This window comes from Alternaria ventricosa (genome assembly GCF_023758065.1).
Source record: "Alternaria ventricosa strain BMP 2768 chromosome Unknown scaffold_5, whole genome shotgun sequence".
Lineage (NCBI taxonomy): Eukaryota > Fungi > Ascomycota > Dothideomycetes > Pleosporales > Pleosporaceae > Alternaria > Alternaria ventricosa.
In genome coordinates this window covers 304,061-331,427 of record NW_026055685.1, presented here as the reverse complement: position 1 = coordinate 331,427, position 27,367 = coordinate 304,061, and the positions used below count along the sequence as shown (strand labels likewise).

At 53.2% G+C, this 27,367-nt stretch overlaps 6 protein-coding genes across 6 annotated transcripts; 1 reads left to right on the top strand and 5 right to left on the bottom strand.

Moving 5' to 3' along the window:
• Positions 1-3,047: 3,047 nt before the first annotated feature.
• Positions 3,048-6,386, bottom strand: J4E93_003478 (uncharacterized protein; the record flags this gene model as incomplete). The annotated part of the gene is made up of 3 exons (XM_049341414.1): positions 3,048-5,656; positions 5,706-5,849; positions 6,128-6,386. 3 exons carry the CDS (start codon positions 6,384-6,386, stop codon positions 3,048-3,050), a joined length of 3,012 nt encoding a protein of 1,003 aa, XP_049200919.1.
• A 4,487-nt stretch (positions 6,387-10,873) lies between these two features.
• Positions 10,874-14,078, bottom strand: J4E93_003477 (uncharacterized protein; the record flags this gene model as incomplete). The annotated part of the gene is made up of 4 exons (XM_049341413.1): positions 10,874-10,929; positions 11,079-11,338; positions 11,737-13,513; positions 14,009-14,078. The coding sequence occupies 4 exons, from the start codon at positions 14,076-14,078 to the stop codon at positions 10,874-10,876; spliced, it is 2,163 nt and encodes a 720-aa protein (XP_049200918.1).
• A 1,664-nt stretch (positions 14,079-15,742) lies between these two features.
• J4E93_003476 (uncharacterized protein) lies at positions 15,743-17,309 on the bottom strand (the record flags this gene model as incomplete). Its single annotated transcript, XM_049341412.1, has 3 exons — positions 15,743-15,969; positions 16,020-16,295; positions 16,358-17,309. 3 exons carry the CDS (start codon positions 17,307-17,309, stop codon positions 15,743-15,745), a joined length of 1,455 nt encoding a protein of 484 aa, XP_049200917.1.
• Positions 17,310-17,820: 511 nt separating this feature from the next.
• Positions 17,821-18,868, bottom strand: J4E93_003475 (uncharacterized protein; the record flags this gene model as incomplete). The annotated part of the gene is made up of 2 exons (XM_049341411.1): positions 17,821-18,660; positions 18,716-18,868. The coding sequence occupies 2 exons, from the start codon at positions 18,866-18,868 to the stop codon at positions 17,821-17,823; spliced, it is 993 nt and encodes a 330-aa protein (XP_049200916.1).
• A 3,142-nt stretch (positions 18,869-22,010) lies between these two features.
• J4E93_003474 (uncharacterized protein) lies at positions 22,011-23,362 on the bottom strand (the record flags this gene model as incomplete). The annotated part of the gene is made up of 2 exons (XM_049341410.1): positions 22,011-23,072; positions 23,186-23,362. 2 exons carry the CDS (start codon positions 23,360-23,362, stop codon positions 22,011-22,013), a joined length of 1,239 nt encoding a protein of 412 aa, XP_049200915.1.
• A 1,735-nt stretch (positions 23,363-25,097) lies between these two features.
• J4E93_003473 (uncharacterized protein) lies at positions 25,098-27,133 on the top strand (the record flags this gene model as incomplete). Its single annotated transcript, XM_049341409.1, has 3 exons — positions 25,098-25,118; positions 25,166-26,027; positions 26,076-27,133. The coding sequence occupies 3 exons, from the start codon at positions 25,098-25,100 to the stop codon at positions 27,131-27,133; spliced, it is 1,941 nt and encodes a 646-aa protein (XP_049200914.1).
• Between the last annotated feature and the right edge of the window lie 234 nt (positions 27,134-27,367).

Below are 27,367 nucleotides of genomic sequence, written 5' to 3'. Positions count from 1 at the left end.
TCCGAGTGCCCGGCCAACGAGAGACTGCCAGCTATGGGGTCCTTCTTCATCCTCCGTCTCTATACACGGACACCACAAGCAGCGGCTGGGAGGACATACCGCGTTTGAAGGTTCTGGTTCGAGTAGACGTTGGATTCCAGAAGCGATATGAAGTCAATGTGCGCATCCAAGTATTCCACGTTGCTAGGAACGAATTCTCGACAAAGTGGGAGAATTTCCCGAGTGCATCGTCCACAGAGATGCCGTCGAATTCGCGCTCTCGAATCGTTCCCATACCCACTCAAACACCAGAAACAATCCATGCATCGGCCTCGTGGAAGCGTAGTTCGAACCAGGATGAACTGTCTTTGAAGATCGATATAGCAGCAGTCGATAGGCATCGTGCGGATGGACTGGATGCGTCTTCGATCGATGCATTCAAGTTACTTCTCAGTAAAGACCCATTGGTGCATGCTCTCTATGCAACGATAGCAATGCTGACCTTCCTTATCTTGGGATTGTGGGATATAAACCCATACGCATTGATCGCGTTGGGAATATCCCAAGTAGTACTATATGGTATGCGTTGGAAAAAGAAGCTATTACGACGAAAAGATATGGAAGTGTATATTTTTCTACTATTCGTTCTGTGTCTTCTGTTTGTCGGGTTTTCAAGATTCTCCGAGTACAAGGATGGATCTATCCCAAGCGAAGATTGGATAGCGGTGAGTATTTCCGCACTGCTTGTGCTATCTGCTTTCACAGGGCACACAGGCTATGAATCTACAAACAAGGAAGAGCTATCAGCGGAGGAATTAGACCCCAGCACTGGACTTGAAAGTCTGTTGTTAGATGACACAATATGATGGGCAACGGAAGGAACTAGGAAATGGTACTGTACTGTGCAGTCGATTAGTTAAAATTTACGCAAACCTTCACAAAAGAGTAGTCTTTGTGGATATGGGATGTAGAAGTCTTGCTTCATCTGGAACGGAGCAGCTTTTGCAAGTGTTCATCTAAACATATGCTGCAGACCCATTCAGTTTCTTCCTGGTATGAGGCGAGAACGCGTAACTTTCCATCACTCGTATCCAGGGCTACCTTCCAGCACCCAAGCCACCAAGACTGTCGCAAATTCCCGAGCCACAATGATGTACAACACCACTGCAACCCTCCACGTCATCCCCAAGAAGCAAAGTAGCACCTCTAACGGCCCGTCTCGGCGTCATCGACCCGCGCCGACAGCAGCACCACAACCACCCGAGCCATGACGTCCTCCAACCCACGGAAGCTGAAACACGTGCAGTCACGATAAGGCTACACAAGCAAGCAAGCATTGCTTTGCACCAAGTCCCAGCCCCCCAGCCATCGCTTATCTGCGCTTCCCCGTCGCAGCTCGTGCAGCCAGAACATCGGCGTGATGACATCGAAGGCGGGATGATCATACAACACCCAACCACCCCCCAGCCAGAAACACGCAATTCTCTGCCCAGCCAGACAGCGTGTCCAAAACCCGCCCGCGGACACACACCCCGTGCGATCGACATTGCGTCCTGCGACGCAAAAAGTTGCGGCTAAACAGCTGTCGTGCACGGCTTGCGATACGTATCGTGAGGAAAAACGTCGACTCCGCACTGCGGCGATCAAACGTCATGCATCGTGATAAGTGAGCATGAGTCGGGGCTGTCGCACAGTCATGCAGTTCGCGATTCAAGTTTCCTTTTTGCACATCCTCCGTGTTCGCGTCGGGAGAACGCTGCGCGGGCGTGTTTTTATTGAAACGTGTATCAATACAAACAGCATCCATGTTAGGAGTAAAAAGGTAAGGCTTGCTAAGATGTGGGCGACGAAACACTCCGCGTCTTGGCCCGGGCAGAAAACGCGTGACAAGCAATTGGCAAGCCTTTTCCTCCATTGTCACAGCGCCTCAGGATCGGGAGACTCGATCAAGGCGCGACGCGTTGTGCAGCCGATGCGAAGAAGATGCGACAAGCGTCACAATGGCATCAGCCATCGTCGTCGTGAACGATCCGATGCGACGCGCTGCAATGGCATGGGGGGCTTGTCCACGGGTATGTCACTTTGCCCAGACAGGCGCACGCGAAAAGGTTTAGCTCCAACCGTCACGGAGGCTCGGCACGCTATTAAGGCCACCCAATATAACCAATACACCACTGGATCGCGACGAAAACGTTGGCTGGAATGCGCATCACCATCTAGCCCCATGCTCTTTTTGAAGTAGTTTCTTCGGGGTTACTATTAGTTCGTAGGCTTTACGTGGCATGCTTGGAATATTGCGATGCGATACGGAAAAGGAGTACAGCGACTGTGTCTCGATCTCTCTCCATCCCATTGGGTGGGTGAGCAAGATAGCTAATGTCGTTCTAAGCAATCAATTGCTTCACCGTGCATGCGTGTCACGTTCGCCTAAGCATTATATGCCTTGCGCGAGCTGCTGCACAAAGTATGTCATGTTCGCGATAGCTTGCATGGGCTTGCCCAGCCGTTGGTTGGTGCATTAGTAGAGGGAGGCGATGGCGTGCAGCTGTCTGCTTTACCCCGCTTGGGAACTGCCAGAGAGGGAGAGCTACCATGAGCTACCTACCCCGCGTGCTGTTATGGTTTGCTCCGCGCAGAAGTCGTAGGTGGCTTGACTTGGGTATGCATGCTGTGTGACCACCAGCTGTCGTTCTTATCGGTGTTGTGTCGACGGAACGTAAGGCGGGTGACTAGCGGCAATTGGAAAGCCGTGAATCTTTCCGATCTACTAGCGACGCGGGACTTCGCGTGAAGTTTATTAGACAGATGTGATTGGGGGAACTCAGTGAAGCTCAAGATGGAATTGGAGACAGTACGTAGAGCAGAAGAATTTGGCTCACGTCAAGCAGAGGGTCACAGTGATGATTGCAATTGGGGTATTAATTTGAGACAATGAAATTATGCTTCTTGGTATACATGAGAAGACTAGCAAGACAGTGATGAAAAATTAACCTTGCTTCAGGTGGGTTCATCAATCCCGTACAAATATCCAAATACACATCGCGTCATGTTTGAGTAGCGACCCTAATTTACTCGTCATCCTCCTCCTCAACAGCGCGGGGAGCAAGGACGTAGCGGGTTGTGCCGTGCTTGTCCTTGCCGTGCTCGAGAGACAGCTTGCTGAGGGCAGCAATCATGTTCTCAATGGCAGGGTTCTTGCGGCTGCGGTCCTTGCGACCGAGGGTGTCGAGCCATGCGATGCGGTTGAGCATGTAGTAGACAATGGCGATGATGATGGTGACACCAATGGAGTAGGCCCAGACGACAACGACGGTGACAATGTCGACCCATCCGTCGTCACGGAACCTGCTGTTGATGGTGGGAGGGTTGGTCTGGTAAGGAGCACCGGACATCCAGCCGAAGAGGGTGAAGATGGTCGCGAGAGCGTCGACACCGAGAATAGCGATAATCAGCTGGAATGAGGGGAAGGTCTTGCCACCACGGGTAACGAAGATCAACCAGTTCTCAGTAAGAGCAACCTCAAGGAAGAGAATGGGCTGGATAGCACCGAAGTTCTGGATGATACCTCCGCTGGGGATGAAGAGAGTACCACGGACGATCCAGGTACCGAGAGCGAGGAGGAGACCGAGAATGACGGAGATGAACCAGATCTTGGGCAGTTGCCATTCGACGGGACGTTGCTCAGAGTGGGCATTGTCGTAGGCGACAGCGACGGTGGCCAAATCAGCGAAGAGGGCAAGGAAGACAATAAGCTCAGCGCGGATGGTCTCGTTGAGGATGATCATGGAGGTGACGAGGTAGACTTCCAAGTGCAGGCAGAGAGCGATACGGTACTGGATGTAGGCCTTCATACGCTGGAAAATTTGGCGAGAAGTCTTGATGGCGAGGACAATGGTGGAGAGACCGGGGGCAAGGAAGACGATATCAGCGGCAGCCTGAGCAGCCTCGGTGGAACCCTCGACGGCAATACCACAGTCAGACTTCTTGAGAGAAGGAGCATCGTTGACACCGTCACCAGTCATGGCGGTCAAGTGACCACGCTGTTGGAGCATCTCGACGACCTGGTACTTGTGCTCAGGGAAGACTTCAGCGAAACCGTCGGCGCGCTCAACGAGGTCGTGCTGGGTAGTACCAGTGAGACCACCGCCGATGAGCTTGGAAGAGTTGTAAACCTTGGTACCGAGAGCAAGCATCTTGCAGGTCTCCTTGGCGATGGCAATAGCGTCACCAGTCAACATCTTGACGGGAACACCGAGCTGCTGAGCCTCAATGATGGTCTGGGCGGTATCCTCACGAGGGGGGTCGAACATGGACAAGAGACCGAGAAGAATCCAGTCACCGTCGTTCTTCTGGTAAGCGACACCGAGAGATCGGAAACCACGGCGAGCGAACTCAGCGGCCTTCTCCTTGTAGAGGGTAGCAGTGACCTCATCGCAGTTGGCAAGGTTGACAATGGCCTTGGGGGCACCCTTGGCGCAGACGTACTTGTCGCCGCCCATGTGGCAGACAGCAGTGATACGCTTGGAGACGGGGTCGAAGGGAGTGAACTTCTCAGTCTTCCAGCCCATGTTGAGGATCTCGCGGGCCTTGGGGTAGCGGCGGATGGTAAGAATGGTAACCTTGTCAATGGGGTCGAGCGACTTGAGGTTGTGGGAAGAGGCAAGAGCAGCGACAGCCATCATCCAGTTGACGTCCTGGCCCTCAGCGACGTAAGGCTCACGGAGAGAGAGCTGGTTGGCGGTGAGAGTACCGGTCTTGTCAGAGCAGAGAACATCGACACCGGCAAGCGACTCGATAGCAGTGAGCTTCTGGACGATAGCCTTCTGCTCAGCGAGGTAGGCAGCACCGACAGCGAGGGTGGTAGTGGTGACGACGGGAAGACCGACGGGGACACCGACGATGAACATGATGAGGGCGTAGTGGAGAAGGGTGACGGACTTGTCGGTTCCCTCACGGGCCTTGGCAATGGGAATGTGACGGAAGAAACCACCAATCCAGGCGAGGAGGATGAAGAACATGACGAGGACGAGAAGCGCCGTTCCGATGGAGTTCATGATAGCCTTGAAGTGACCCTGGTCCTGAGCGCCCTGAACGAGGGTAGCAGTGCGACCGACGAAAGAGTGCTTAGCAGTGGTGATGACGATACCGTAGGCCTTGCCGCGCTTGCAACCAGTGGTGTAGTAGGCAACCTCTCCCATGTACTTGTCGACAGCGAGAGACTCTCCGGTGATGGACGATTGATCGCAAGCAACGAGAGGGTGGCCCTGGGTGATAGGGTTCTCCTCGTCGAACTTCTCCTCATCGACTTCGTCATCCTTCTCGTCCTCGGGGTCAGCGTCGTGGAACTTGTCCTCAGCCTTGAGCTTCATGTACAAGTCGAAGTCCTCAGGGTGGTCGTAGCCGCAGATAAGACGGGCGTCACCGGGGACGGACTGGCCCTCCTCAATAACGACGATGTCACCGGGAACAAGCTCGCGAGCGAGAATGGTCTGTTGCTGGTTGTCACGAACGACGGTGGCCTTCATGGCGATATCACCCTTGAGCGAAGCGACGACATCGGCAGCCTGCTTCTCCTGGTACCAACCGACGATGGCGTTGAGCAACAGGATACCGCAGATGACACCGAAATCGACCCAATCCTGAAGACCAGCGGCGAGAAGAGCAGCGAGCTCCATGACTATCATGGGTTAGTTTTGCGCTAGGCGAAATTGTGCAGGGATGCTTACCGTATAGAATGGGACCAGTGAAGTAACCGATGAATTGCTTGAGAAGGTTGGTCTTCTCGGAAGAGATCTCGTTGAAGCCATAGCGCTTGCGACGCTGCTCGACATCGGCGGATGTCAAACCAGTGCGGAGCTCAGTGTTGAGGTCTGCGATGCGATGTTAGCAAATTTGTTTCCTCATCGTGTTGCTCATCTCGCATGCTGCAGAAGCGGGTAGTTTGGTGGAGCCGGTCTGCATGATTGGCTCCACCAAAGAGGCCGCTATCGCGTCGCTAGCAGGGAGCAGCTTGAGCGCGGACCAGGCCCGCGCCAGCCACCAGATGTCGGCCCTCGAGCTCAACAAAGGATGAATTGGCGAGGCAGGTGACGCGCCGCGGCGCATTGCTGCAAACGGATGCTGTGAGGGAGAGAGTGGTAAAACTTACAGTCGTCAGGGACAGCGCCGGCGTCCTGGATGGGAGTGGCGGCGGTGGGAGAACCCGACTTCCAGAACTGCCACCAGGCCTTCTTCTTCTGGGTCTGCTCGGCGTGCGGGTTGGTTCGGGTGTCGCGGTAGAAGAGGATGTACTTCTGGAGCGCCGTGTACTCGTCCATGCCCTCGAACTCGGTCATGGAGACAATGGACTTTTGCCGCTCAGCGGCGCTGGAGGCGCGGGGGCGCTCAACATCGTCGTTGGGCGCCATCTTGTCGAATTAAGGAATGCTGTTGCTCGTATGTATTATTATATCCGGTAACTCTAGGCACAGAGAAGGCTTTCCGAGGCGACTTGACGGTGAGGTTGAGTGTCAGGTCGAATGTGCTGTGCAAATGGGTAACTGCAAGCAGGGCCTTCTCTGTGAAGAAAGTGCAGTGGGAGCGGGAGAGGCTCTGGTTAAGTAGCGCGGCAGAAACTCACCCACGTATCAACCCAGGGAAAAACTCAGCAAGGACCGACCTTTGGCCGCTATGAGGGATTTATGATTGTCATAAAGCTAACCGCGGATGGAGCTTAGCTCGAGCCGAGAGTCCCGGGGGTGAATTTGTTGTGAGCGGCCCGTGCGCCAGCCGCTACATCATCGGCGCGCGACATGGCGCAGAGATTGGCCGTCGCAGCGCCCGGCCGAGCGTGATGCGCTGATGACGGAGTGCTTACTACGGCTTCGACTGTGGTTGCGGTCTGCGCAGACTCTGGTACCTCGACGGGCACCAGCCGACAGCAATTGGGATGTCAGCAGCCGGCGTCGCGATTCGCAGCGCGGTTCATTGCTTCTCCACCAGCGGCAGCAGAGATTAAGCTGGAGATAGCGCGACAGTCCGCGACAAGCGTGCAGCGCTGCAGGGATCAGCTCCCATGACGTTTGGCAAGAGCGACCGGCAAACAGCTCCTCCACGCACCTTGCTCACTCCGGACGCACCAAGCTTCAGCACTCATACGCAGGAAAGCTTGAGTGCTTGGCGCCATCTCAGCCAGAGTGCGAGGCATTTTCCCCCCGTACGAGAGAGCCGCGTATCCAGACGGCCTCCCCACGCTGGCTGCGCGACTTTCCGACTTTCGCATTTGCACAATTTTCTTCTAGCGGCCTTCCAGACCCACGAACCAAGATATGCCACTTATCCCAACTGCCTCAACTGCAGCCGTCGCGCCATAATATCCGACTCCCCCCATGCAGCGCGCGCGACCAGCATGCCCAGATGAAGCAATTGTTTTCTGCCCCCCGCGTAATCGACCGCCGCCGCTTCTGCACAAAGCACCGCACTCCATGATTAAGCACGTGCCAAGCGGCTAAGGGGCGTCTCGGGGCCTGCCTCGAATCAGCCTTAGCTGTCTGCCACCCGACCATATCGGCCGAATCAGAGGCCCCCAGCCGCCCAGCGTCGCCTGGCCAACGGCTCCCAATTACCACCCATGTTATGGTCATACAATACATGCTATCTGCGACTCCACACGTCCCATGGCGCCGTTGCGATGCTACGCTCACACGACGTTGCGCAGGGTCCTGTCTGTTGAATTTGGATCGCGACCGAGATGACTTGGCTGTCGTGAGGCTGCAGGCATGGATGCGCCAACGCGCCCCAGTTCTTTCCAGACCGAGGAAGGCCTTCCCAACGAGGAAGCCGCGTCGACGCGCCACGTGACGTCCTGCCTGTGGCTCGCTCTCGCCTCCCTTGGCTGCGCGACTGCCGATGCTTCGCCGGTACACCAGTGAGCCTCACCGCATTGCCTCAGCCTCCAGAACGAGTGCGGGAATAATCTTCGCACCCACAAATATCACCCTCCGTCGCCGCTGCCGACACCAACCTCTCCATGTCTGCCCCGAGCCCTGAATCGCCAACCCCCACCGCCAATACCGCTGTCGGTCCGCGACCGTCACGCGCATTGCAACGCCATGGGCGTGTCATGTCGCCTGAAGACTTACCGGTCGAGATATGGCACATTATCATCATGTATATAGACGATCACTGTTTCGCATGGTTCGTGCTGCGCCAGATATCTCCCTTTCTGGCTCATGTCGCGCAAGATGTCTTCGCGCGCATCGTCTCGCGTACCTGCAGTCTTCGCTTCGCTGGACAGACGCTATGGAACTTGCTGTAAGCCGCGTTTCACCCTGCGCTGCTCGGGAAACTTTCACTCACCATGCCAGTCCTCCTGATCTTCGCTGTGATACACAATCCCCATATCACACCTTCCGCGTGCAGTTGCCGTCGTTTCGCTTCCAGCCCTCGTCTTTTGTCCCCGCTAGCTCCAAGGCCAGACTTGTTCTGAAACTATCTTCACCGGCAACTGTGAACGACACGCCATCCTTGCGCCGCCCATATGCAGGGACGGTAGACCTGACGAGCCGCCTCACTCAGGTTTTCTTCCATCCCGGCGCTGTCGCAGACGCCGAACGCAACCGTTTGCTTAACCAAGCCCACTTTGTGCTTTTTAATGACCAATTAAAGAGCGTCCGCCTGCCTTCACCAGCCATCGATGTTACCGCCCAGGAACTATCGCTTGACTGGCGCCAGCTCTGCGAGACCTTGATGCGCGACCAGTTCAAGTGTCGCTTTGGCTCCGGTGCGTCGGTCCCCTGGTGGAGAGAGTTTCCGTGACCGGTCCTGTATCACGTACCAAGAGCTACCTCACCACCGTCACGAGGCCATAACATGTTCTCCCGTCTGGGCAAGCGCACAAGTAATCTATGCTCGTTGCACCCCCAGATGGGTTTGATGGCCCGCCAAGTAGCAGATCAATTTTGCGTCAGCAACGGATCTGTGTAGATCGCCCTTGGCACTGGGAACACACACCTCCGACGATCCAATGTGTCCGCCGTGCGCCTCTCCTCCTTCTCCGCCTGGGCATATTCCTTCATGCCCGGGTCATTATCGTTCACCATCCGCACCTTACTTTAGACAAAGTATGCCCAGCTTCTCCAAGTGTTGCACTTGGGTGCGGCATTTCTGACATTGCCTTGGCTTCCCTCGCGGGACTATCCGAGCCGCGGACGTCCAAATTGGTCTTCCACGATGTGATGCAGCTCAACCTCAATATCGTTCTTGATGAACACATACAACCGTTCGCTCCGGCTACCATCCTTTACAATTTCACTATAATGGCCACGTCGACATCGTCATGGTGTCAGCGCGAGCCATCACCAGCAGATTTCCGTGACTAGCAGTCAGTTACCCCAGAGTATACACAGTCCACCTCCGTGGGGAAGCCAAGCGTTCAGTAGTACATGTGTTCCTTCTCCTCTCCCAACAGTGTGTCAGCAGATTACATGTCTCTGTCCTCCGCTGCCAAGTAGCTCTGTGCGGACACACCAGCCTCGGCGGAGACCGTGTACCACACAGCAGATATCTCCTGTCTGTGCAACCTCTTGGCCACTTTGTCTTGTTACTTTTCTTAATTGGACTACATCATGTGTTACTTTGCGCTACTCTACTTCACATCTCTTTATACTCTTGCGTGCGTTAGGTTTCATTTGCGACTAGTGTATAATCCTTCACTGTAGGATGCTATGTTGTCACTGACGAACTTGGCTCAGCAGCAAATTATCGAGTGCCTGCTGTCTTCAGTAAAGGCGTGCATGGAAAAATGGGGTTTCGACTTGGCTCTGCCATGATTGTGGCTTCTGGGACAAGACCATGTGTCAATCACAAGCATTGTGCCGTCTTATCCGCTATGGATGCCAAGCATATCCGCTGACCTGTTCGATCTCTTAACGGTCGGACTATAGGGAAGTTCACAATGCAATATAATGATGTAACATGTCTCTTCCGTTTCTCGGCTATATCTCGATATGCTGTTCTGTGTTGTGTTGTGCCATGCTATACCATACCTCGCAGGACCCACCCCCACGACAAAGTTAATATCAGTTCTGAAAATTCTGAAAAGGGCATCAAGTGCATGGCGGATTGGAACATCCACATGCGAAACATGCCGGTTCATCCGCGTTGTGTTGGGACATGCTGTTGGGTCAGTTGTGTTGTTGGTAGCTCCGCTATAATCACATTTTACTTTGCATCAGCAAACAGAACATTAATTCACCACACCACCATTATTTGTTTAAAATGCAGCCAAACGTTCGGAAATCATCGAGTAAGCAGTAAAAATGGAATCGCTGCCATTTCCGAGACCACCGATATCGCTGAACCGGGTAAAATTAGGTAGGGCTGAGATACACTTTGGTGTCAGCAGCTACCGGGTGCATCCTTCTTCGGCACAGAAAAGGTTCACAACGGCGTGGCAAAATCACAACGTCAAAATGAAATCCGCCCGAAAGACAGAGGTTATTAATATGGTTCAATGACATGCTGTCAGTCCAAGCAAAATATACGTTACGCCAATTTACCGCATCGCCACCTCTACTACACGACACCCGTCCTCATCGCCGCCATCGCACTCTTCATAGCCGTAACAACATGATTCGCAACAGGCGCATGAGCGTTCTGTCGGAATAGAAAGATATATCGCACCATCACACTCGCCTCATCGGTAATGACATGGATCCCAGTAGTAACGCTGTTTCCCTGCCCAACGACCTCGCACCCAAGGATAACACGCATATTAGCCAGCGCACTGTTCTTCCACGTCGAGTAGACAGGCGCATAACTAAACGACGTCGCGGGGTCTTCCGCCATATAAATTCCCCTTCCATACACAGCGCCCGTGCGTTGGAGTGTCGTACCCGAGCAGACAATAAGTCCTTTAGCGAGGATCGCTGGGAGGCGATCCAGTGATGTACCGTGGAACAGTACTGTAGTCTGCGTAGAAGGCCTCGGGAACTTTGCCATATACGCCGTTTCCAACGCCGGACTCGCATTCGCCAGGACAAACTGATGCGTCCCCGTCGGGAGATTCTTGATCTTACACAGCCCGCTTGCTGTAGCTATGTAGCCGCGATAGTGCGTACATGCCCATGAGATGAGCTTCTCGGCGTCGACGTGGTATTTCGACAGGACGGTGGAGATGTGGACTGCGTCGCGGATGACGGACAGTTTGGGTAGACTATCGAGGATGGTTTTGACGGTGCTGATGGGGTGGATGGGACAGTTGGGGAGGAGCTCGGCTTTGTTGGCCATGGCGGCGCTGTAGACGGAGCTGAGGAGCATGTCGACGGCGAAGATGTCGGTGCGGATTTCGGGGATGCGGACGTCGAGGGGGAGGGCGTACCTGTGTTGGGGGTGGTTAGTGATTGTACTATCAACGCTTTCTGTTCGGTGATGGCTTACCATAGCAGTTGACATGCGACAGTCCAACACGGTGTAGATCTCCGCAGTTGCGTGTTGTTCCTTTTGTGGCGACAGCCGCAGGAGATGCATCTTTGCCCCATTTCTCCGATCATAGTCTGGACGAGGCCGTACAGCCCCTTTAACGATACGTTCCCCGCACGAAGGTACCGATGGATATGCCTGTTCATCTGCCATACGAAGACTGTTTGCTTCGAGAAACACACATTACCGTGTGGTGCATTGGAGGTTGCAACACAGATCCACGGGAAATGTTGGTCAGTCTCTATACCCTTGTCACTGTCGTAGTGCACACAGAACGCGGGTGGCTTGGTCCCATACCGATCAATGGTTAGCCGTAAGAGAAGGTTGTTCGCTGTGCTCGGTACGCCCATTGCGCTTCGTTGTAGCTCAGTGTAGGAAGCGAGTGTGAAGCTCATCTCGATCTCGTCATCATCGATCAATTCGACTAGATCGATGATGCCGGGAGGCAATTCTTGTATTTCATCTTCCAGTAGATTGCTATCGGGTATATTGTACTCTTCGATCAGCAAGGCTGTCTGCAAGGGGTCTTTCGCTTTCAGTGTCCTCTTCAGCCCTTCGAGGCGTTCGGCTTCTCGCATGATCTCTGCTTCGATACCATTCCAGAATTCTGTCGCTTTCGAGAGCTCGCCTTTGGGGATATCCCGCTTGTACACTTCCAAGTTGAGCAGACGAGCTAGGCATTCGATGACGGTCTTCGTCTCTGGTGCTACGTCGTCGTCTTGGATCCAACCAGCAACCATGACCTCAGTGACAGCTAATGGGACGTCATATCTTCGCTTGGCAATTGTTTGGAGAGGTCTCTTCGCCTTTGACGTCAATGGGTCTGGTTGCATCATGATCTTGTACTGTTCAGACGCGTCGTCGTAGTAGACAACATCTCTTGAGACGATCCGAGATAGACCAGCTTGCTCGTGAGTAGGTAGTCCAGGTATGTCCAGAAAACCACATTTCGCATCCCAAATCTCGTTACATGCTTCTATAGCCTCATATGGCGCGTCCAGTAGTTTGGATAAACACTCAATGACCTCGCGCATATCTGATCTTCGACCGGATATCCAAAGGACAATGTTTTGCATGACTGCTTCCGCTGAATTTCCTTCCGCTTTTTTGAGATGCGAAAGTATGGCGAGATTCTCTTTCCTTCGTGGTTCGGTACCATAGAATAACATGTGACGTACTGCGGATGGACTCTCGGATACTTCTTCGAGCTTCGTCAAGGTGGGCCCGAACTTTGCTACTTCTGATACCCAAGTCAAAATCTGGGGCCGCAGTAGAGACGGTAACTCGTGTTTGTTGGTGTTATCGGCAATAGTGTCGGCGAAGATCGTCTCCAGTGATTGCATGAAGGAGAGCCATGTCGCAGGGTCCATGGTTTGGACCAAGTGGTCGATGATGGCAGTGCCCCATCGCGCTTCTTGCTTCTCATTTTGGTTCAGCCATCTTAGTAAGACCCCTCTCCAACATTTTTTGCAACCTTCCCGTGCTGCCAGGGTGTTCGTCAAAGCAATGATGGCTTGCCGTGTGTCCGTCTCCTGCACACGAACGATACGCACCATGTCTCGGACAAAAGAAGAAGATCGCCCCAAGCTAAGATCTACTGCGAGCTCATAGATGCATTCGCACTTGTGCCCAGAAGGATTGTCGATATCTCTTGAAACCAGTATAGCTAGCATGCGCCGGTCGACATCATCCACACCTTCTCCGGTATTCTCCCAGACTTCAAGGATATCACGCAATATCTGCTCGGTAGTGTCGCAAGATACTTCGGCAGTGAGCAGGTGGTCGACACAGTGTTTCTCGATGATCTGTTCAAGTGCGTGTCGTGATTTCTGATCTTTCGTATCGGATGCTAATGAGGGGGACTCGGTCGAGGCATCAGGATCGACCCAGACGAACGAGTGCTTTTTCTGCACTTCGTTTTGATGTAAATTCTGGGCGGCGACGTATATCTCCTTGATCGATGCCATTCGTTTAGCGCTGGGCCATGCGCCGACATCCGCTCGGACAGTAGGCTTCAGTCGCGGGAATACATGTTTAGATGCTTTCACAGCCATGCAAAATGTGTGCAGCTCTACTAGAAGGCGTAACCAAGCCGAAGTCTTCATCTGATTCCTTACGACAAATTGGCACTCTCGAAAGCACTCTCCAACCCCCTCGAATAGCCAATCTTGGAGGAAAAGCTCGCGAAAAGTCGTCGCTTCTGGTGCGTCGAGGAGACAGAGGAGTTGTTGAAGAGCGTGGACATGGAGTCCGCCGATTCGCTCTTTCTCGCACCATAGCTCGCGAATGAAAGCATGATTGTCTTTCTCCGGTGTGCATGCAATCTCTAACGAAGCGTCGAAAAGATCCAGGTTGCTCTTCGTAATCGTTCCGCCGATGGTCAATGCTCGAAACAGATTGAAGAGGCTTTCGCCCTGGGGCAGCGAAGTGGAGACAGCATCCAACCTTATCACGAGTCTTTCTAGGATGGTCGCCAAACATGCTTTTGTGTGCTCAGGGACCTCGATGATCAGGCCCCGGTAGTGTAACCAGTTCCTTTGTTCGCTATAGCCCGCTATCAAACCCTGACGTAAGGTATGCTTAGTACCAGTGATCATATCAGGTCCTTCCAAAGCCATGACGTCGAGGATAGTCGACATATGGATGGTGTTTATTCTAGAGAGACGCGTGATACGATCAACATCCGGTCTCCAAGAGGCCCACATTCTCCAGGCTGGGAAGTGGTGGCGATCGAAGACAGTTTCTATATTGATACAAGGTGGATCCGAAGACGGCGACAAGTCTAGTTCTGTCATCCAGTCTACTGCTTTCTTAGCTGCTACCCAATCACATGTCAATCGGAGGCCATTCAGGTGCTCCGCATAATCTTTTATAGCTCGTCGTAAAAGTACCGCGAAGTTGTGAAGATCGACATCCGGATTATGGGTTTTGTGATTCTGCAAGGCTCGCTTTACGCCCTTCAGATAGTAGCCGGCGGCATTGGCGCCAGTAGTCGCATAGGGTAAGAGCGTGCGTGCCCATTCTGCTTGCAGACGTGTAACTAAGGCAGGATTTCCTTCATGCGCAGCTATCACGCTCTGCAGCCAAGTGTCGAGGCCCCAATAGCTTCCACACATAACGTTCGTTTCAGCTCGCAGTAATTGGCCCAGGCTCTCCGCGGACATAGCATGCGCTACGGAAGCTATGGCGACATCTCTTGCCGGATGTGTCTGAACCAACATCGAAAGCCTCCTATCCGCCTCTTCTTGGCTGATCTTTCCTTTCTTCTTGAGATAGGTATCGGTGTGGTTCCGGATGAAGCCCCATGGAAATCGACGGTGTGAGGGGTGTAGTACCCCAGCAGTGGCCTCCACCTCCGCATGCCATTCTTGACTGTGATCGGTCTTCTTGAAGATAGTTGTGCTTTTCAACGGTATGGCTCTTTTGGCCCATGAAATATGGGAGCGTTTGCTGGTATCCTGTTCGACTGCAGTAGGAGGCATGACGGCGGTGGCCATGCTTGTCACACGTTTGTGAGGAATGACCCTGCGTCAAGGGTGAGATGATTAAATGGATACAGAGAGGACGTCTAGTTCGAGTCGCGCTACGAACGGTCGGTATCAAGAGAATCGTGGCTATCGGTTACCGGCAACAAAGCACGAGACCTTTCGAGCAAATTGTTAGGATTGAATTTGGTACAATGGGGATTCGTACCAGAACCGCGATTCGGATAGTGGGACCCAGAGTAGCATAGGTTTGGTAGTGTCCAAAGAGGTGCGGCCAATGGACCGTCGGCTGATGAGGGAGGAGGAACATCAAATTTTGGAGGCCCATACTGGATATTACGGCAAAGATACATGGCCAGCCTCGTATAGCTTACATGTGATGGGAGGCCTTTTACTGCGAGACTGAGACTTTGGGGCTGCGCGCAAGGCTAAATAGGGTGGCTTGTACCGAAAACACATTGACCGGCCCCCAGAACGGCTAGTGCGATGGCGACCGTGTAGGCTAACCATGGCATTAGACAGCGGTAAGCGAAGCGACGAAGATGGCAGTTCAAAGGAAGGAATGGTCGACGAAAGATGTCTGGCAAAGTTGATCGAGCGATCGGGGTATGAAAATGCCTTGTGTACATGATCCAAGGGTCTGTGACTGCGCCGCCCGGAACCAACCTCATGTAGCCGCAAATGTGCCTTATCGCAGCAAACGTCAGTGCAACGAATTGAACCCGTCAGGAACACTGACAGCTTCGACAACGCAATGAACCGCTACTGCGAAACGCATAAACATTCCCGATTTGAGCTTATGAAGCTACCACAGGCTGTCACATAATCGAACAATTACCTTCGTCGGTGTCAGGAGCGACACCACGGTTCTTCCGCAAATGCGCAGCGGCTTGCTGAATGAAGTCGCCTGTCTTGTGAAAACACACAAGGTTTCCTTTCGCATCCTTCACTGCTTCGCCGATAGACCAGTCATAAGACTGTCCAGTGTGAGAGTCTTTGGCAGGACACTTGAGACCTTCGATCGCTTTTTGCTCAAGATCTGGCACTGCTCAACCGTTAGCTTGCTGGTCGTCATTGTGCCGAATCAAGACCTACGTGTTGCAACGTATAGAAGAAACTCGTCTACTGCTCTGCGGCTAGGAAGTGTATCGCTACTTTGATCTGCTAGCAAGATCGCTGAGAGCTTCTCCATTTGTACGATTGTTTCCGTCCGCACACCCTTCGACATCTCGCGCTGCTCAACTCTTAGAGCTGCGAGAGACTTGCCTGTTGGGTGTAGAAGAATTCCCTTGACATCTTTAGGAGTGAACATTTCCCTACTCAGCGGGTTTCGAAGTACGCCACCGTTTGCCTGTATAGCCTGGACAAGTTCTAAAATTGGTCACAAAGTTAGTAAGGCTCTCATCCGAAAGTTGTGTATGAAAGCCACATACCATCCATCGACCACGCATAGTTGTCCTCGGTCACATAGAAGTCCTCTCTGGCGATGTCTTTAATGGCATCTCCAAGCATGGTCTCGTCATTGACGTAGTTCCTTTCGAGATGCTCATGTTCGACGTGCATGAAGCCAAGCTCGCAATGAAATTTGAGCGCATCAGGGAGCGTCGAATCGATGGCTCTTCGGCGTTTGACCAGAGTATCACGAATGGTGTCGATACTTGCGCCCGAGGGCGTTCCATATGGCGCGCGCACCCATTCGATCATGGCTTCCAGATCTGCGATGACTAGGTTCGTGGCCTCCTTCGGTTTGTCTCGGATGTTTCGCGCCACAGAACGAGCACTTGCTGGTGGGCGCATTCCACTGTACACGGCCCCGTTACTTCCGTCCGCCATAAGATGGATTTTAGCCAGGTTCTTCGATTGGGGCATGTCGGCCTTCTTCTGGAGGGTCTGTAGACGCAGCAGATTCGCGAATACATGTGTTGCTTTGGCACGTATATCACGATACCCAGTAACCAGGTTTCGTTGTTCGTCGTTTAGATCATCTACTGATTCGCCTAAGATGAAGTCCGACCGCTTGGATCCACGTTTCGATATTGGTTTCGCCGTGAATTGATAGTTCTTCAAGGGTTCGCCTCCGGACTGCGTGGAAGATGCGTGTATTGACTTGACTGCCTTCTTCTGAGGCGCTGGAGGCTCTGGCACTTTTTCGAGAATCTTTAAGAACCTAACAACGTCTAGGTCTGTGGGAGCTAAAGCCTGGAGCTTCTTGGCCTCATCTAATGCACCTTCCAGCCATTCATTACCGACTGCGATGTAATGTTCGATAAGCAGCTTCCTGGCTTCTACACCTGGCGGGCTACGAGATATGCTTTCGTAAAGCTCTCCGATATAGATCATGTCAGGACCTCCTACATATGCAGCAGTGCCTGATGTCGCGGCCATGGCTGCTGAAGCACCGGTTGGATGAGGATACCGTGATTCCGGACGTCAATGGTGGGCTGGATGTGAGTGCTGTGGGTGCGAGGCTGAGCCCGGTCGGGCCTGCTTGTCACAAGTCGAAGCAACTTTGGAATGTGTGAAATGCTTGTGATGACCTGTGCCCTGCTGGTCAGTGGACATAGTTAGTCGCATGGAGAGATCAAAAGCTGGAAGCCACAAGGCTGAACCAGAGTGAAATGCGGCCCCCACCGCATGTGGTGACCGGTGATTGTCAAAGGCAGGGCTCGAGGTTGGCTGGCACTGCAGGAACACCAGTGGCTTAGCGCGACGCTAGTGCCCGCTACCCGCGGCACTGCCCAGGTGCCTCGTGAATGCAGGTGAGATAATTACCCCACGAGCGGATATTTCTAAATGTTTGTATTCAAGACAAGACCAGCGATGCAGTAGCCTCGCGGTTCTGAGATCCAAATCTAGGGTATCAAGCTCTCCTAGGCCCAGTCACATCGAACCCAAATCAGTACAGCAAATCCGCGAACTCTCCCAAAACACCCTCCTTGCCGCCATCAAAGAACTCGTGCATACCGTCCATAGCCGCAAAGTGCTCGGCCACCTTCAAGCCCCTTAAGCGCTCTGCCTCTATAACGTCCCAGTTCCAGTCCTTCGCCTCTACAGCCTTGGGCAGGACATCGTCATTCGGCCCTTGTTCTTCGGTTGCAGCCTCTTGGTAGACCCAGCCTTCTGGCTTTGCGGGGACCATATCGGCATCGACCAGTACATGCTCCGGTGGCACTGTAATCCTGCCCCGCTTGACGACATACTTTGCAATCGCAGTGGCATATATCGCGCCCTTGAGCTTTTCTGTATCAACATCCTTGGCTGGCTTAGACTTCTTCCAAGGCTGCAATGTCCAGCTCTCGGGTTGTGCGACGCCAGGCTTGACCATGTGTGTGACGAGATAGAACCACTTCTTGTCCCAACACAGAAGTCTTGTCCACATCTCGTACTTCTTGTACGGGAGTATCTCCTTCTTGAACAGACAGCTTATGCCTCCTAGCGCAATGTAATGCTTTCCCCGTGTGCCCTCAGTTGCCCCTATTGCTCCTGCTACAGCGCTCTTCTTGGCACCACCTAGACGACTGTTCTTTCTTATACCGTTGCGAATGAGCGCGGTAAAGAGGTGTGTACGTGATATGTCCATGTCGCTAAAGTATGTGCTGTTGGACTTGTGCATGTTGTAATCTGTCTCGAGGAACGTGGTACGCGTCGAGGTAATGATCGGTTGGAAGAGCGCATGCGGAGGGATCGGAGTCGGTTGGAAATACAGTTGGTAGAATAAGGCGCGGATGAAGCGTAGCTATGGATATCGTCAGCTCGAAGTCGCGTGTCCTGCCGCTCTGCCTGATACGTACATGCCAGACGAATGGCAGATTCTTGAGGTTCGCCAATGCGAGAAGAATCGTAGCTATCCTCCACAGACCGCCAGGCGCGTTGTAGCCTGTCCATCTGGCCAGCGTAGCCATCAGGTTGCCTCTCATAGTAGGTTGCGACACGAGTGCTGCCATTGACGCGCCCGCAACGACGATGCTAGCCGTCTGCGCCATTGTGACCATACCAGAAGATGGCTATCGATCTAATGAGCGACAGCAAGGGATGGGCACGTTATTATACAATCAGCGTCAGCATACGCCGCCCTGCCCCTTCGCGAAGGTTCAGGTGCCCTTCCTAATCGCGAGCCGAGGCTCGGAATGTTCCGCACTTAGGAACATGTGGATAGCTGCGCAGATCCGCATCCTCGATTCGCAACTTTGACCTACTTGAGGATACTCACCACATCGCCGGTATAGCTCAGCGAGTTAAACTCTGCCTTCTCGGCAGAAGGTGTCTAGCACGTACAGCGCATTTGACCGAGCCCGAACCGCTATGACGCTTTACGACCACGAATTCCATAGACGCACACGTTCAGAAAATTTCCCAGAATACTAGATCCATCCTGCCGACAGCCATCAGCATGAGGGACTTGTGTCTTGGTCTTGGGTAGTAGAGATGCGCGACGTATGTGGCTGCGGCTCAGCCTCGATGCAGCAGCAAGCGCGCTTGTGTCCAGGCTGACAACTCAGCCCTGGACTGTCTCCTGGTCTCCGCTTCTCAACTATCTCCATGGCCGTATCTTTGCTTCAAACACCAATTCATCCCGAAAAGGCAGTTGCTATACGGCCAATTCCCTCCGTCTGTTCAACGATCGATCTTGATCGCGAAACAGACACGTTACGTCAAAGCCGATCTCAGCCTTGTCGGCACATGCGACATCCAAGCCATGCGACTGCTTAACGTCAATACCCGGCAACTGGAAGAGTTCTTCGGTTTTTCGATCCCTCCATACGCCATCCTCTCGCATACCTGGGGAAAAGAAGAGGTCACACTACAAGATCTGTTAAGAGAAGGGCACCAGCAGAAGCAAGGCTACGCCAAGATTGAAGGATGTTGTCAGCAGGCGATCAAGGATGACTTATCATGGGTATGGGTCGACACATGCTGCATCGATAAGACGAGCAGCGCAGAGCTCTCCGAAGCCATAAACTCTATGTTTCGCTGGTACCAGCATTCTAAGGTGTGCTATGCATATTTGCAGGATGTACCGTCGGGAACAGATATTTACGCGCAGGATTCTGCTTTCCGAAAGAGTCGATGGTTTACTAGAGGCTGGACATTACAGGAGCTACTTGCTCCCGGACGAATCGAGTTCTACGACACCAATTGGACGCCCATCCTTTCTTGCGACACCACCGACACCACCTGGAGGAGTTCGTCATTCAATAGTAGGAGGAGCAGTAGTCAGGTTCCAATCGGCCTTCTCAGCGATATTACCTCCATCGACACAAGTATGTTCCGCCACATTTCAATGGCTCCTGCAGCATGCATCTTCTCGTGGATGGCGAGACGGAGCACTACGCGTGTGGAGGACGAGGCATATTGCCTGCTTGGTCTGCTGAACATCAACATGCCGTTGCTGTATGGAGAGGGTAACAAGGCTTTCAGACGACTTCAAGAGGCTGTTTTGAGCAGTTCCGATGATATCAGTCCTCTTGCTTGGGGATACAACTGTCCTGGTATGGGTGAACAGTCATATCTTGCAAGATCACCGGCCGAATTTCTTGGTTATCCGAAAGAGGGTACTAGTTTCAGCCGGCGAATACCGAGGACCCATACTACTGTCACTGGACGTGGCTTGCACATCGAGCTTCTCATGATCCTCATTCATGCACGAAGCAAGGTCTGGTTAGGCATTGTACAAGAAGAAACAAGCGATCGTCCAGGAATTGCCATTGTTCTACAGCAATTGAAAAGAAACCTGTTCACGAGAGTCAGCAGCTGCCCGCCCGTTCGCATTCGAAAGAAGCATCTGTCCCGACGCACGTATTGGACCGTCAGGAGCAAGCAGATATATATATCGCACGAGTCTAACATGCCCATGCATCTCACCAGTATTGCCCCTAGTACAATCCTGGGACGACTCTTGTCTTATGTTCCATCAAGGACGTTTGCTTCTGAAGACATAGACGAAATTGTTGAGTGTGAAGTAGAGATGTTTACCATTATCGACACTGGGTACTCGTTGTCGAGCTCATGGCCACCGGTTTACCACTTCTGGTATTCCGGAAAAATGAGCTTTCTTGATTGTGGGCCATCCAGCAACATGTTCTACATGATCTTTTCCAATGAGAAGACACAGGACAGGTTTGCAATAAGAATCCATTTGGAACGTGGCAAACACCTGGCAAAAGTCACGGAAACGGCATTCTGTGTACTTACCGGTCAACCTGTCCACACAGCTCTGGAGCATTGCTGTGGAACGAAGTTCGGCTTAAAAGTCCCGCAGTTCGCCAAAGATACGCACTGGGGCCCCTACTTCACCACGAAAAACCTGACTACAAATGATATCGGTCACCTGTACGCAAGCAGCGATATGGATTATGAGGGAAGGACGAAGCTCTTTGGTTGTAATGTTATGTGGAAGAAGGGTCCCTACCCAGAAGAAAAGTCATCGGCAGTGACAGAGCGAAGTAGAACACCGGAAGGATGCACACCAACGGAGACCACAGTATAGAAGGTGGAATACAACCTCTTGGATATATCGCAGCAACATCTTCGGTCACATACATGTGCTATAGAGCCTCCACTTACAGCCAGAAATCCAAACATACAACGCGCATAGGAGAGAATGTGTCAACACACGATCACATGCTTCTCAAGACGTCCACATTCAATACTTGTGTAAATTTATGTATACAGTCCTACTACATATGCTGTTGCATATCCATCTCCATAACAAAGAGAAATCGCAAATGGGTATATAAATGAGGGCCGAATCGGCCCAATGCCTGTCAGCATGTACAAAAACGCCTTTTGTTCCAATATGCCGCTCGTCATTAACTCAATCCCGCAATAGCGAGCCCCAGGCTCCTTTCTATCACTACCCCAAACCCGTGGGGCTTCTCGTGGGGCCATGCCTGTCCGCTGTGCACAACCACCCTGGGGTGTGCAAGGATGGCTCGTTGCGTGGGGCGCGAGGCGTGCTCGTGCAGCGCATGGGTAGGGGTATATGTGTCCGTAGATGCGCCGACCGTAGTAACGCCTGCCCGTTCGTGATTACTGATGTGTCGTTCGTTGTTGATCGTGTTGAGTGTGCGAGAATCGCTTGTAGACTCAGCCTGGCGGCGGTGGTCGACGAGGAGACTCGCTCGTTCGTCGGGGAGTTGAGACACTATCTCGCTGCATGTCTCTCATCGCCTCGGCATAGTCCTTCTCCGCAGCCATGTCTCTGCTGTTTCTATTGACCATGTCGTCAATAAACTGATGCTGTTTCTTCTGCACGGGTTGTGCATCTGCTCCTGTAGGGCCATCGCCCAACATGCTGGGTACGATATCTTCTGGATCCAGCCCAGCGTTGGAGTCTCGGTAGTCCGGCTGGTTGGGGAACATGACGGAGTCTTTTTGAGGCCTTCGCGCACGTTTTGGCTTCAACGGGAAGTTGCTGGGATGGATATAGTCGCCGTCTGGGCTGCGCACGTTCTGGAGCGCATTCGCTTCCCTCTCCATCTCTTCCCAGGTGGCGACGAGGTTGTTGTCGTTACGACTCCGGCTGTCGCTTGGGTCGCCCGAGAAGCTGCCTAGTCGGCTGATGCGGAAAGCTCGCAGGCGGTCGAGCGCCACCTTGAAATCGTCGAGAACGACGGAATCTGTCAGGCACTTGAAGACGAATGCAAACTTCCAGAAGGGGTTGATGCCTGTAGCTCCTGGGAGTTTGATAGCCTCGGTGACTGTAGAGATGTCCAAGACGATGAAGATTATGCTGAGCAACATGGACAACAACATGATACCAAAGCGCGGCGAGATGCGTATGATTTCCTTGAGACTCAGTTCGTATTGCGTCTTGATGACCCAGAAAAGGTAGATGGTGGTGAGGATCCACCAGGGATCGCGGCACAGCGCCTCATATGGTCGTGTGTGCAGGAATGTCTTGTTGACGCCATGAAAGTAGGCGAAGTTGGCGTATATTTCCACGATCCAGTACGGTTGAACAAGCACTACACTGCCGATGAAGACATAGCTGACAGGTTTCGAGAGGAACGGCTTGATCTTCATCCATGCAATGACATTATGCAGAGACCACGAGGCGTTTAGGAAGATGGCGGCGACGGAGAGCCACCAGGCGTGGACTGGGCTGGGGAAGAATAACCAAAATCCTTGCCAGATACCAAGGATGAGCTGGACTTGATCAGTATGGATGTAAGCAGAAGCGTAAATGTGGACTCACTTCAAGTAAAATCAACTAGATGGTTGTCAGCGGTGGTCACTGCTTAAAGAGGGTTCTTACTAACCTTGTGCAACAGGACGCCGCGCCTCATGTTTGCCAACGTGATGAAGGCCATAATGATGAGCGAACCCACGAGATAACCTTGCGCCCATGCTTCCAGGATGAGTTCCTCAGGGTTACTGGGCTTCGGTACGACCTCACCCTTTCTCCATGGGCGTTGGGTATCGGGTATGGGACTCATGGTGTTGGCAGAATTTTCGAAGGTCGGTTCCGAAAGCCGGGGCAGATGCCGAGGAAGCGTGCTGTGATGTCACAACGCGAAAAGCTTCAAATTCGATCTCAACACTTTTACCATGGCAGGCGTGAGTGGGAGCGACAACGATGGGTTTATGAGGAGAGACGGGGAATGAGTACAAGAACGAACGGGCGCAGCTGGGCGTTTCTCGTGGCGCGTCAGTTCTCCGCATCTCGCCTTGACATTTACGGACGATGACCATCCTGGAGGCTCCGGGGGCCGAGTCCATGCGTAATGGTGCTTTGCCCAAGGGAGGCATAGTGCGATTGAATCATGGCGGTGGCGCCCAGTCGGCAATTGGAACCACGCGGGCCAAGAGGTGTTTGGTGAAGCTGTGAATAAGCCAGCCGTTGTCGACTTTGCACCGAGGCCTAGAGCCATTGGCCGGGCCGGCATGTCTTTCGCTGACGCGCCGCCGCCACGAACGACTGCAGTGTTTGCACCATGACTGCCGCAATGGAATACTGAGGCATGGATTGGATGCGCACATTTGCGCGAGAACCAGCTGTTGCGCCGATGCGGTCAATGTCAGCACGGAACAGTGTACCGTGCAACGGCCGCATGCGTTCTGGTGCCTGGACGGCTAAAAATTGAAGTTTAGCACGCCTTGACCGGAAGCGGCTACCGTCGTCGTCGATTGCTGCCAGCTGCATGGATGCTGCGGCGGGTGAGCGACATGGGACCCAACAGGCTGGGCCAGTGTCCTGGAATCTGGGATCGAAGTCTATCTACGCTGTTCATCTCCCTGCGGTTTTGGTGTGTGTTTCATGTGCGAGGCTGTCTACCTTTGGTGGCAGCGCGACTAGATGGTAGATGACGGTATGGCAGTATCTCAGAGGTGGTGTTTCAGATGGGACAATGTTTCAGAAGGGGCAATGGACGGCTCTGAGTTGGCCACAGAATCTTGATTCAACTCTCTGTAACGTGACAGTATAACCACCGCAAGAGGGAAAACATTGCGCTTCAGCTTGCGAGAGGGCTATGGAGTCCTCGACGTGAGCTGATATTATCCGGAGGCTGTGAACAGCTTGTTATGGTGCGAAGACGCGTCCCGCCGATGCAGCTGACGCAGTACCAGGCGTAAAGGGGACAATGGTCTGTAAACAATGAGGCATGGCATGTTATCGTCACTGACGCCTTCCGGCTTACCAAGTACAGCAGAAGGTCGATTGCCAGCTAGACAGCCTCTAGATTTCAGGATCGACAGGTGAGGCAGCACGCGCCAGCCGATGTGGTTAATTTCGCAGGTGTCATCAGAAGCCCAACCATGGAAAAAGTAGCTTCGGGTCCCAAATGCTATACTGGCGGCTACAACTGCCTAGCTGGCGACAGAAGTTTAAAGTGACGACCGGGTCTGTGGGCCATCCGTGGACATTGGATGCATGATCAACACAGACTTTCATTTCATGGACCAGGGCGAGAACATGAAGAAACACAGCGGCACATATGACGAAGTCTGTCGCAAAGGTAGTACTGCGTAGTCAGCATGAGGATGTTCGACTCATAGTGATGCTGCCGTTCGAGGCACATGGCAAGGGCATGGCAAGGCTGGGGAAACGCGCTAGCTGCCCCGCTGAAGTCATAGAGAATCGCCGCGTCAAACATTGTTTGCGGCCAGCGCGCAGAGCTCCAGCCTCGTCCACGACATCCAACAGCTGCCGCAGAAGCATTCGCGTTCAACATGTTCAAAAAGAAACCCACTGTAGGTTGCAATCTCGCACATACGCAGCACTGACTAACGCCCCTTAGATCAAGCCCCTCTCCCCCCTCAAGTCGAGCGACCGCCGCAGGACTGCCGACCAGATCATCGCCGACTTTGGCATAGACATTCCCGTAGATGCCGACGCGAACCCGGACGATAAGGCAGCTTCTTCGACCGCCGGCCTCACAGCACTGCGCAAGTCGCTGCTCCCCGAGAATGCCCTGTCCGCGCGCTTCACCACCACCGCGGGGCCAGACCTCAAGCAGGTGTCGGGCACAATATACGTAGGCAGCCATGAGGGCACTAGCGGGGAGCAGAGGGTGTTGTGGGTGAAGGTTGGTGACAAGATGTACCCTACCGTCTATACTCTCTGGCACAACCCACGGATAGTCCCATTGCTGTATACGCCACTCGTCGTGGTCGAGAAGATGCAGGGTGGTGCCGACCTAATGACACCTGGCCTGCAACGAGGCCCGCCTTTCCCCAAGAAAGCGACCAAAGGCGCCATAGTTGCAATTGCAAGCCTCGAGGCGCCGACCGTTCCCATGGCTGTTGGCGAGTGCGTCATCGACGTAAGCGCGTTGGGCAAAGTCCAAGGTACCAAGGGTATGGCTGTGTCAACGTTCCACTGGGCAGGCGATGAACTATGGTCTTGGAGCTCGACAGGTAAGGCAGGCACTGAGCCTCCTGATGTCCTCCAGGGCTGGGATGACGACAATGGCGAAGAGGCGAGTCTCGCTGAACGCACGGCAGCCGTCGATCTAGATGACGAAGAAGGCGGTATCACTCTCGATGCTACCCCTACTGAACGGTCAGAGGCGGAGAAGGCACAGGGCGTACAAGGCGAAGATGCGCCATCCAACAACGACTTCATCGATGTCCTTGAAGACAAAGAGCTTACGACCAAGGGTATGCTTCCTACACTTAACCACACAAACCATCAGCTGACAAACTTAGAAATCGACGAAGCCTTCAAGAATGCGTTCTTGTACGGTGTCCGATACCACATGGACCACAACAAGGGCCATCCCTCCTACGGCCTCGACTTCCCGATCTCTCAGACAAACGTCATGTCCACGCTCGTCCTACCCTTCCTCCCCACCTACACACCCGCGCGGACCGCGTCACTACAAATCAAAAAAACAAGTTGGAAGAACCTGAGAAAGTTTGTCCGGTACCTAGACAAGCAACAGATTCTCAAGTGCAAAGACCGTGATGGGAATGAGGTCGTAGTCCTTGACATCGACTTCAAGGACCGCCAGATCGAATCATTCGTCCCCTACCGGCTACCGAAGAAAGATGCGCCAACCGCAGCGAGTGTAAACGGCAAGCCAGCCGCACCTCTCTCCGCCGAGTCCTCCGTAGGCCAAAAACTGAAGCTCGTCTCCGTACTCCGACCCAAAGAGAAACTCGCACCGATTCTGAGCGCCTCCAAAGCCGACCCCCGCGGCCTCTACACCCCATCAGAGCTAAAACAACTCCTCATCGCCTATATAGAAGCCGAGAACCTGATCGACCCCAAGAACAAGCGCCTCATACGCATAAACCCGCAACTTGCAGACGCCCTCCTAGGGTCCTCGGCCGCCGACAACGCCGCCCTCTCCTCAGGAGCCATGCCACGCGACGCCCTAGCCGAGCGCATGGTCGCCGCCTCCTCCCCCTTCCACGCCATTATCCGCAACGACGCTGACATCTCCGACGCGAAGCCCAAAGCCGGTGCACCGCCTAAAATCCAAATCACGCTTGAGACGCGCAGCGGCAATAAGACTGTGACGAAAGTGCATGGACTGGAACCATATTACATCTCGCCGCAGCCGCTTGCGGATGAGCTGAGGAAGACGTGTGCCGGTAGTACGAGTGTAGATAAACTGCAGGGCTCTAGTCCCAAAGCACCGGTTATGGAGGTTATGGTGCAGGGGCCACAGAAAGACGCTATTATGAAGGCGTTGGAGAAGAGGGGGGTGCAGAGGAATTGGGTCGATGTTGTGGATAAGACGAAGGGGAAGAAGAAGTAGATGTATATATACGATAGGTTTGCAAGCAGTTGAATGATACCCAGCTTGTTTTCTCCAAGTTCTGTCTTTTGATGAGGGGGTAGTGAGTGGAAAATGTCTTTAGGGTGATCCATCGTTTTTATTAAACATGTTGGATGGTTTACTACTATCAGAGGGTATCAAATTACCGGACAAGGCAGTGAAAATGCCATCTTGAGATCGTGTCTGGTATGGAGACGTGACTTGACCTAGTCT